Raw genomic sequence first — 11,785 nt, forward strand, 5'->3', positions numbered from 1 at the left:
GAAGCCTGCGGTTGAAGCCTCTATAAGGAAGCCTGCGATTTAAGCCTCTATAAGGAAGCCTGCGGTTGAAGCCTCTATAAGGAAGCCTGCGGTTGAAGCCTCTATAAGGAAGCCTGCGGTTGAAGCCTCTATAAGGAAGCCTGCGGTTGAAGCCTCTATAAGGAAGCCTGCGGTTTAAGCCTCTATAAGGAAGCCTGCGGTTGAAGCCTCTATAAGGAAGCCTGTGGTTGAAGCCTCTATAAGGAAGCCTGCGGTTGAAGCCTCTATAAGGAAGCCTGCGGTTGAAGCCTCTATAAGGAAGCCTCTATAAGGAAGCCTGCGGTTGAAGCCTCTATAAGGAAGCCTGTGGTTGAAGCCTCTATAAGGAAGCCTGCGGTTGAAGCCTCTATAAGGAAGCCTGCGGTTGAAGCCTCTATAAGGAAGCCTGCAGTTGAAGCCTCTATAAGGAAGCCTGCGGTTGAAGCCTCTATAAGGAAGCCTGCGGTTGAAGCCTCTATAAGGAAGCCTGTGGTTGAAGCCTCTATAAGGAAGCCTGCGGTTGAAGCCTCTATAAGGAAGCCTGCGGTTGAAGCCTCTATAAGGAAGCCTGCGGTTGAAGCCTCTATAAGGAAGCCTGCGGTTGAAGCCTCTATAAGGAAGCCTGCGGTTGAAGCCTCTATAAGGAAGCCTGCGGTTGAAGCCTCTATAAGGAAGCCTGCGGTTGAAGCCTCTATAAGGAAGCCTGCGGTTGAAGCCTCTATAAGGAAGCCTGCGGTTGAAGCCTCTATAAGGAAGCCTGCGGTTGAAGCCTCCATAAGGAAGCCTGCGGTTGAAGCCTCTATAAGGAAGCCTGCGGTTGAAGCCTCTATAAGGAAGCCTGCTGTTGAAGCCTCTATAAGGAAGCCTGCGGTTGAAGCCTCCATAAGGAAGCCTGCGGTTGAAGCCTCCATAAGGAAGCCTGCGGTTGAAGCCTCCATAAGGAAGCCTGCGGTTGAAGCCTCCATAAGGAAGCCTGCGGTTGAAGCCTCCATAAGGAAGCCTGCGGTTGAAGCCTCCATAAGGAAGCCTGCCGGGGCCCACAAGTCCCGCATAAAATATCTCCCCTTCTCACAGTTCTGAATTTCAACTAGAAGCTTCCGATTTGCCGGCCTCGTGGTCCTTGTACTTGTCACCTTCCTCACACCCCTGAGCGTTTCTCGCCTCCCTAAACGCTTTGGCAAAAATATTTTTAGAATATTTTACCAGCCTTTTTTTCCCCTCGTGCATAATGGATTACAAGAATCTCAATCTATTTTATCCGCATAGAAACAATATGTCCATGATGTTTTGTATGTGGAAATGTTTAAGGCAAGTGTATGTAACACTACGTCCAAGGCTATAGATGCCGATATTTCTTAAAGTGTGGCAACGGGGCCAACCCCGAGTGGCCTATGACACTCCCATATCCCACATGTGTCATCATGGAAAGTTGGGTGAGACTAGACCTTTGCATCTGGCCTCCCACCTCAGAGAGACAAACACATGCACATTCTTTTTATAGACACAGAACCCAATATTCTTTATAGATGCAAAAAATACAATATTCTTCCAAAGATTCAGAAAACTACATATTACGAAGAAGTTACAGCGAAGGTGCATTCAACTAGAAGCTACAGAAACCAACTAGGAGCCAAATTGTGACACTAAATAGTTCAGAAAACTTGTCACGGTGGTGGATAACGATGGCTGGGTGGTGGATAACGACGGCTGGGTGGTGGATAACGACTACTGGGTGGTGGATAACGATGGCTGGGTGGTGGATAACGACGGCTGGGTGGTGGATAACTACGGCTGGGTGGTGGATAACTACGGCTGGGTGGTGGATAACTACGGCTGGGTGGTGGATAACGACGGCTGGGTGGTGGATAACGACTGCTGGGTGGTGGATAACGATGGCTGGGTGGTGGATAACGACGGCTGGGTAGTGGATAACTACGGCTGGGTGGTGGATAACGACTACTGGGTGGTGGATAATTACGGCTGGGTGGTGGATAACTACGGCTGGGTGGTGGATAACTACGGCTGGGTGGTGGATAACTACGGCTGGGTGGTGGATAACTACGGCTGGGTGGTGGATAACTACGGCTGGGTGGTGGATAACGACTGCTGGGTGGTGGATAATGACTGCTGGGTGGTGGATAACGACGGCTGGGTGGTGGATAACGACGGCTGGGTGGTGGATAACGACTGCTGGGTGGTGGATAACGACTGCTGGGTGGTGGATAACTACGGCTGGGTGGTGGATAACGACGGCTGGGTGGTGGATAACTACGGTTGGGTGGTGGATAACGACTGCTGAGTGGTGGATAACTACGGCTGGGTGGTGGATAACTACGGCTGGGTGGTGGATAACTACGGCTGGGTGGTGGATAACTACGGCTGGGTGGTGGATAACTACGGCTGGGTGGTGGATAACTACGGCTGGGTGGTGGATAACGACGGCTGGGTGGTGGATAACTACGGCTGGGTGGTGGATAACTACGGCTGGGTGGTGGATAACTACGGCTGGGTGGTGGATAACGACTGCTGGGTAGTGGATAACGACAGCTGGGTGGTGGATAACGACGGCTGGGTGGTGGATAACGACTGCTGGGTGGTGGATAACTACGGCTGGGTGGTGGATAACGATGCCTGGTAGTTGGATAACGATGCCTGGTAGTTGGATAACGATGCCTGGGTAGTGGATAACGATGCCTGGGTGGTGGATAACGACTGCTGAGTGGTGGATAACTACGGCTGGGTGGTGGATAACTACGGCTGGGTGGTGGATAACGATGGCTGGGTGGTGGATAACGATGCCTGGGTGGTGGATAACGATGCCTGGGTGGTGGATAACGACTGCTGAGTGGTGGATAACTACGGCTGGGTGGTGGATAACTACGGCTGGGTGGTGGATAACGACTGCTGGGTAGTGGATAACGACAGCTGGGTGGTGGATAACGACGGCTGGCTGGTGGATAACGATGCCTGGGAGGTGGATAACGACGGCTGGGTAGTGGATAACGACAGCTGGGTGGTGGATAACGACGGCTGGGTGGTGGATAACGATGCCTGGTAGTTGGATAACGATGCCTGGTAGTTGGATAACGATGCCTGGTAGTTGGATAACGATGCCTGGTAGTTGGATAACGATGCCTGGTAGTTGGATAACGATGCCTGGTAGTTGGATAACGATGCCTGGTAGTTGGATAACGATGCCTGGGTGGTGGATAACGATGCCTGGGTGGTGGATAACGATGCCTGGGTGGTGGATAACGATGCCTGGGTGGTGGATAACGATGCCTGGGTGGTGGATAACGATGCCTGGGTGGTGGATAACGATGCCTGGGTGGTGGATAACGATGCCTGGGTGGTGGATAACGATGCCTGGTAGTTGGATAACGATGCCTGGGTGGTGGATACCGATGCCTGGGTGGTGGATAACGATGCCTGGGTGGTGGATAACGATGCCTGGTAGTTGGATAGCGATGCCTGGGTGGTGGATACCGATGCCTGGGTGGTGGATAACGATGCCTGGGTGGTGGATACCGATGCCTGGGTGGTGGATAACGATGCCTGGGTGGTGGATAACGATGCCTGGGTAGTGGATAACGATGCCTGGGTGGTGGATAACGATGCCTGGGTAGTGGATAACGATGGGTAGGTGGTGGATAACGATGCCTGGGTGGTGGATAACGATGCCTGGGTGGTGGATAACGATGGGTAGGTGGTGGATAACCAGATAATTAGAGGTAAAAAGGTAAAGGTTCTTTCTTTACAGTGGTGTCACTAACGTCACTACACTAAGGAAAGATCTTTACTGAACAACAATGCTACGTGAGAACCTCATAGGGAAATTCCTTCAATCTGTTAACAGTAGACAACTTTAGTAATTGACTCTGAAGCTACAATGAGCACAGAAGAGCAGTTAAAACATGTTTATCTATGTCTGTTAATCTGTGTCCGAGGCTGGAGGCCAGATGCTTGCGGTTAGTCTCACCAACCTTTGCATGATGACTGGTGAATGTATGGGGAGTGTCATAAGAGGGGAATGGGGTCGACCTTCATGCCCCTCTTTAAATTGGCTCCAATTGTGGCAGTCAACGACTCCTATGAAGTCCGAAATGGTGATTTGGTTTCCATAGAGTTTTTATCGGATTTTTTCAGCAGTGCATCTCATAAGATAACCACAAAGTGACAATAACAAAGTGGTTGGATTGTGTATTTGCTGGGAATGTATATGGCATCCCTGCCAACACTCAATGGTCCCTATTGTTACCCTGTTACAACTTGTTACAAAGTTTTGAACACATTTTGATATAAAGTTGTTATATATGGCGTGTTAGAAGGTGTTACAACTAGTTAGAAGGTGTTAGAAGGTGTTACAACTTGTTAGAAGGTGTTAGAACTTGTTAGAAGGTGTTAGAACTTGTAAAAACGTGTTAGAACTGTTAGAACTTGTTAGAACTTGTAAGAAGGTGTTAGAACTGTTAGAACTTGTTAGAACTGTTAGAAGGTGTTAAAACTGTTAGAACTTGTTAGAACTGTTAGAAGGTGTTAGAACTGTTAGAAGGTGTTAGAACTGTTAGAAGGTGTTAGGACTGTTAGAAGGTGTTAGAACTGTTAGAAGGTGTTAGAACTGTTAGAAGGTGTTAGAACTGTTAGAAGGTGTTAGGACTGTTAGAAGGTGTTAGGACTGTTAGAAGGTGTTAGGACTGTTAGAAGGTGTTAGAACTGTTAGAAGGTGTTAGAACTGTTAGAATGTGTTAGAACTGTTAGAAGGTGTTAGAACTGTTAGAAGGTGTTAGAACTGTTAGAAGGTGTTAGAACTGTTAGAAGGTGTTAGAACTGTTAGAAGGTGTTAAAACTGTTAGAAAGTGTTAAAACTTGTTCAAACATTGCAGCAACGTTGTAGTTTGGTCGTGTGATTGTCGAGATGTTCTTAGAGAGAGAGAGAGAGAGTTAGGTCATCCGGGTACTTCATATAGTACCTTAGAGAGAGAGAGTTAGGTCATCCGGGTACTTCATATAGTACCTTAGAGAGAGAGAGTTAGGTCATCCGGGTACTTCATATAGTACCTTAGAGAGAGAGAGTTAGGTCATCCGGGTATTTCATATAGTACCTTAGAGAGAGAGAGTTAGGTCATCCGGGTACTTCATATAGTACCTTAGAGAGAGAGAGTTAGGTCATCCGGGTACTCCATATAGTACCTTAGAGAGAGAGAGTTAGGTCATCCGGGTACTTCATATAGTACCTTAGAGAGAGAGAGTTAGGTCATCCGGGTACTTCATATAGTACCTTAGAGAGAGAGAGTTAGGTCATCCGGGTACTTCATATAGTACCTTAGAGAGAGAGAGAGTTAGGTCATCCGGGTACTTCATATAGTACCTTAGAGAGAGAGAGTTAGGTCATCCGGGTACTTCATATAGTACCTTAGAGAGAGAGAGTTAGGTCATCCGGGTACTCCATATAGTACCTTAGAGAGAGAGAGTTAGGTCATCCGGGTACTTCATATAGTACCTTAGAGAGAGAGAGTTAGGTCATCCGGGTACTTCATATAGTACCTTAGAGAGAGAGTGTTAGGTCATCCGGGTACTTCATATAGTACCTTAGAGAGAGAGTGTTAGGTCATCCGGGTACTTCATATAGTACCTTAGAGAGAGAGTGTTAGGTCATCCGGGTACTTCATATAGTACCTTAGAGAGAGAGTGTTAGGTCATCCGGGTACTTCATATAGTACCTTAGAGAGAGAGAGTTAGGTCATCCGGGTACTTCATATAGTACCTTAGAGAGAGAGTGTTAGGTCGTCCGGGTACTTCATATAGTACCTTAGAGAGAGAGTGTTAGGTCATCCGGGTACTTCATATAGTACCTTAGAGAGAGAGTGTTAGGTCATCCGGGTACTTCATATAGTACCTTAGAGAGAGAGTGTTAGGTCATCCGGGTACTTCATATAGTACCTTAGAGAGAGAGAGTTAGGTCATCCGGGTACTTCATATAGTACCTTAGAGAGAGAGTGTTAGGTCATCCGGGTACTTCATATAGTACCTTAGAGAGAGAGAGTTAGGTCATCCGGGTACTCCATATAGTACCATAAAATAGCAGGTGTGATTGTCTCCAGGTGTGGAGGGCAGCTGCTGGCCTCATTTAATGTTGTAATGTTGCAGGAATACAAGTGATTGTTGTGTGAGAGTCAAAGGGGTCATTGCCCCCCCCTCTTCCCTCATTGAGGGTAGTTGGCTCCCCTATATGCTCCCCCTCCGCGAAGTCGTTCATGTGAAATATTATGTGGGGAGTCCGTAGACTTTCTACTTTGTGTCAAAGTTTGTACATCCAGTGTTGCCACGTCAATCATAGATATCTCTAGCCTACGCCTGATGCAGTGTTGCCACGTCCATCGTGGTAGCCAGAAGCAATATAAAAGGTCTCCAAATCACTTTTTAAAGTATGATTCGCTAGTCATGATCGGCCGACCAGCTAGGCTTAGGAGCTGGTAGGCCGAGCGGACAGTACGCTGGACTTGTGATCCTGTGGTCGTGGGTTCGATCCCAGGCGCCGGCGAGAAACATTGGGCAGAGTTTCTTTCACCCTATGCCCCTGTTACCTAGCAGTAAAATAGGTGTTAACCTGGGTGTTAGACAGCTGTCACGGGCTGCTTCCTGGGGGTGGAGGCCTGGTCGAGGACCGGGCCGCGGGGACACTACGAAGCCCCGAAATCATCTCAAGATAACCTCAAGATGATTCGCGAGTCATGATTCACGAGTCATGATTCACGAGTCATGATTCGCGAGTCATGATTCACGAGTCATGATTCACGAGTCATGATTCACGAGTCATGATTCACGAGTCATGATTCACGAGTCATGATTCACAAGTCATGATTCACGAGTCATGATTCGCGAGTCATGATTCGCGAGTCATGATTTACGAGTCATAATTCACGAGTCATGATTCGCGAGTCATGATTCGCCAGTTTTGCCATTTGCCACGACGGAGGGTTCAGGAAGCGGCACATGATCGCTCACAACCTATTTTTCCCAAGTGACGCGAGACCTTTTACCTAATGCACTTCCCTAGCAGCGATTTGGGTATCCTGCCACCCCGACCCTCGTTCGAACCCCGGCAAGATCAGTAACAAACGTCGTCTTCGCTTACCTCGGCACATTTATCAAGCTTTATCTCTCCTCTCCACTTTCCGGCGGCGGTAAATCACAAAAATGTTCCTTTTATTTTCTCCTCCTAATTTCTGTGTCGTCTGAGATCTCTGGCCATCAGCATGTGTCATGTCTAGCTCCGCAGCCCCGCCTCCGCCTCCTGTGGCTCTTGTGCCACTTCTCTTCTTCTCTCTTTCTTCCTGTTTCATACATCCTTGTGTGTGTATAGTGACCTCTACACTTCCCTGTGTGTGTATAGTGACCTCTACACATTCCTGTGTGTGTATAGTGACCTCTACACTTCCCTGTGTGTGTATAGTGACCTCTACACATTCCTGTGTGTGTATAGTGACTTCTACACATCCTTGTGTGTGTATATTGACCTCTACACATCCCTGTGTGTGTATAGTGACCTCTACACATCCTTGTGTGTGTATAGTGACCTTTACACTTCCCTGTGTGTGTATAGTAACATCTACACATCCTTGTGTGTGTATAGTGACTTCTACACATCCCTGTGTGTGTATAGTGACTTTTACACATCCCTGTGTGTGTATAGTGACTTTTACACATCCCTGTGTGTGTATAGTGACTTCTACACATCCCTGTGTGTGTATAGTGGCCTCTACACATCCTTGTGTGTGTATAGTGACTTCTACACATCCCTGAGTGTGTATAGTGGCCTCTACACATCCTTGTGTGTGTATAGTGACTTCTACACATCCCTGAGTGTGTATAGTGGCCTCTACACATCCTTGTGTGTGTATAGTGACTTCTACACATCCCTGAGTGTGTATAGTGGCCTCTACACATCCTTGTGTGTGTATAGTGACTTCTACACATCCCTGTGTATGTATAGTGACCTCTACACATCCCTGTGTGTGTGAGGGAGTGTGAGAGAGAGAAGCTGAGAGAATGAGGACTCTGGTATGAGGGAGAGAATGAGGACTGGGGTGTGAGGGGGGGGGATTATGAGGGGGGGGGGCAGGAGGTGTGGGGGGGGAGGGACTAGAGGGTGCAGCAGGCAGCTTTAACTAACACTACCCAGTAGGGCTGCTGGCTGGTGTGGGATACATCCAGCCCTATCTACACACCTGCACACATACCCATCTACACACCTGCACTCATGCCCATCTACACACCTGCACTCATACCCATCTACACACCTGCACTCATACCCATCTACACACCTACACACATACCCATCTACACACATACCCATCTACACACATACCCATCTACACACCTGCACTCATACCCATCTACACACCTACACACATACCCATCTACACACCTGCACTCATACCCATGTCCTCACGGCTGAGCAGACAGCGCTCAGTCCTCGTAAGATTGGATTCCCGGTCGAGGCAGAAGCAAATGGGATGATATTCTTTCACCCTGATGTTCCTGTTCACCTAGCTGTAAATATGTACCTGGGAGTTAGAGCAATCTGCGGTAGATGTGATTGCACTTATAAGGGTTTTAATTGCACTAAATTGAAGTAACAGCAGAGGGAGGGGAAAGAGAATTATCAGGGTGAAAGCGCCAAGCCATTACGACTATATAGCACTGGGAAGGGGTCAGGATAAGGATTAGGGATGGGACGGGGGAAGGAATGGTGCCCAACCACTTGTGAACGGTCGGGGATTGAACGCCGACCTGCATGATGCGAGACCGTCGCTCTACCGTCCAGCCCAAGTGTTCACTACAGTTACATGTGTATGTGTGTTCACTCCAGTCACATATGTACGTGTCTTCACTTCAGTCACATGTGTACGTGTGTTCACTTCAGTCACATGTGTATGAGTGTTCACTTCAGTCACATGTGTACGTGTCTTCACTTCAGTCACATGTGTATGAGTGTTCACTCCAGTCACATGTGTACGCGTGTTCACTCCAGTCACATGTGTACGCATGTTCACTTCAGTCACATGTGTACGCGTGTTCACTCCAGTCACATGTGTACGCGTGTTCACTTCAGTCACATGTGTACGCATGTTCACTCCAGTCACATGTGTACGTGTGTTCACTTCAGTCACATGTGTACACGTGTTCACTCCAGTCACATGTGTACGCATGTTCACTCCAGTCACATGTGTACGTGTGTTCACTCCAGTCACATGTGTATGCGTGTTCACTCCAGTCACATGTGTACGTGTGTTCACTCCAGTCACATGTGTACGCATGTTCACTCCAGTCACATGTGTACGCGTATTCACTCGAGTCACATGTGTACGCATGTTCACTCAAGTCACATGTTCACGCATGTTCACTCCAGTCACATGTGTACGCATGTTCACTCCAGTCACATGTGTACGCATGTTCACTCCAGTCACATCTGTAATGCATTGTATAATTCTCTAACGACTAAATCTTCAAAATCTAAACCACTGGAGAGTCCAATTGTTGTTAAAATGTTTGTTGAACAAACTATTACTTCTACAGCTGAAAAGAGAAAAAGAGAAAATGTGGATAAGCATCCTAAAAAAATCCAGTTTTCACTCCCACAGCCAGCAATTGTCTGAAGAAATATTATGAAAAATATCCCCCCAGCAAGCAGAGGGTTAAAGAGTGTGTCGTGGAAGACCAAGAGTTGGTTTAATTTATTCTCACGAGAGTTTCCAGAAAATAACTCAGTTGAAAACTCTTGAGTTATATTTATAGATCTATAAAGATATATACGTTCCTTGTTTCATTTGAAATGAGGGTTAGGAAGTTGTAAATAATTGTTATTTGTGAGTGGATAAAGAAAATCCATTGTGATATCCATTGTGAGTGGATAAACAAAATCAATTGTGATATCCATTGTGAGTGGATAAAACAAAATCCATTGTGAGTGGATAAACAAAATCAATTGTGATATCCATTGTGAGTGGATAAAGAAAATCCATTTTGATATCCATTGTGATATCCATTGTGAGTGGATAAAGAAAATCTTTCTGGGATTTAGATCACAAGAAAGAATAGTAACTTCAGTAAATGCCGTGGAGGACACCTTCAGGAAACCGTTCCTAATTCCTTGGGAACTACACCCGAAAACTTTTGTATATAATTGGGAAATATTTCAGAAGACATTTTTAAATACTGTGAGATATAACTCGGGATAACCTCTGAAATACGTTCGAAATTTAGCTTTAGAATGATTTAAAAACTGCAAGGGAAATCAAATGAAAGGGAAGAAACTAGAGTTATCTTTAGATGAAATACTCAAAACTCATCCTAGAATTTCCTAGAACTTCCTGGAACTTCCTAGAACTTCCTGGAACTTCCTGGAACTTCCTAGAACTTCCTGGAACTTCCTAGAACTTCCTGGAACTTCCTAGAACTTCCTGGAACTTCCTGGAACTTCCTAGAACTTCCTAGAACTAGTTTGGAACTCATCTTGAAGAATCTGTAAAAATATATTTAAAACTACCATGGGAGACTTCATACGAGAATACAACTGAAACTACCGTGAGAAAAGAAATAAATACGATGGTAGTTATTAGAGGAACTATTAGATAATATATAATATAAGACACGTTACTCACTGACATGAAGAAATGTTTGACAATTTCTCTCGCAACAATAACTAAAAAACTCACTGTGTTAGCCTTGGAAAATTAACTTGGAAATTAACCCACTGGAATTTTGTTTATAGAAATTGTCCTTGGAAATATTTGGAAATGTCTTGGGAACAACAGAGAGGAACCTATAGTGAAGTACAAAGAAAACTACCATGGTATACAGTAAGAAATGTCTTGTAAGTTTACATATTAGGCTCAGGGAACCACCCACGGGAGACTTAGTGAACCACCCAAGACAAACTTAGTGAACGTGGCTGGACAAAGTGGTCATAGACAACAGTTAAGCTGGTGTGAACTACTATAAGAAGGTGAAATATGAAAATAATGCCTCTTTAAAGGGGAAATTACGAAAGAATTTACGTGAAAAATGCGGCCATATTATTGCAAGTTTTACGACACTTTTTTGCCAAACTATTGCAACTTTCCCAGTAAATGTTGAGGGGGACTATAATAGTTTGTACTGAGAGAGAGAGAGAAAGAGAGAGAGAGAGAAAGAGAGAGAGAGACAGAGACAGAGAAAGAGAGATATGAAATAGGTGTGATAAGGAAAATAGGTTGGAAGTCTTTACATCAGACGAACCGACGGTTAGAAAGGCGGGAACCAAGAGCTATCTGTTCGATCCTTCAGGCACAAATAGCAAAACACACACACACACAAGGAAGAAGCGCAGGGCGAGAGGGGAAAACCAGGAACTCACAGCTCCCAACACAACATCCCCAGAGGCGAGGGGGGGAACCCACAACTAGCTACCCAGTAACACCAGAAGGGCGGGCAACCCCACCACCTTCCTCTGTAAAGAAAACCCCACTACCCCAAACCCTCCCTGCCCCCACTCAAATGCTCAGCCAAATCTCCCTCCCCCAACACCCCCATTCCCACCCTGCTACCCCTCCCCTCCTCCTGCCATGTCCCTCCTCCCCCCTTTTCCTTCCTGTCCTACCTCCCCCTTCATCCCATACCCTCCCTGTCCCTCCCCCCTTCCCTTGGCCCACCACCCCTCATCCCAGTATCCTCTGTAACCCTGTTATCCACCTCACAAATCCTCACAGCCATGGAACAGCTTCCC

The 11,785-nt window shown here is 46.5% G+C and overlaps 1 protein-coding gene across 1 annotated transcript; it reads right to left on the reverse strand.

The window, feature by feature from the left end:
• Window positions 1–290: 290 nt before the first annotated feature.
• On the reverse strand, window positions 291–1,070 carry LOC138372282 (chondroitin proteoglycan 1-like). The gene has a single exon (XM_069337562.1). The coding sequence runs from the start codon at window positions 1,068–1,070 to the stop codon at window positions 291–293; it is 780 nt and encodes a 259-aa protein (XP_069193663.1).
• Window positions 1,071–11,785: the final 10,715 nt, after the last annotated feature.

The sequence above is a fragment of the Procambarus clarkii genome, chromosome 38 (assembly GCF_040958095.1).
Source record: "Procambarus clarkii isolate CNS0578487 chromosome 38, FALCON_Pclarkii_2.0, whole genome shotgun sequence".
Lineage (NCBI taxonomy): Eukaryota > Metazoa > Arthropoda > Malacostraca > Decapoda > Cambaridae > Procambarus > Procambarus clarkii.

Excerpts from the sequence above, each read along its gene's own strand:
- LOC138372282 (XM_069337562.1), bottom strand. The coding sequence starts at position 1,070 with ATGCGGGACTTGTGGGCCCCGGCAGGCTTCCTTATGGAGGCTTCAACC.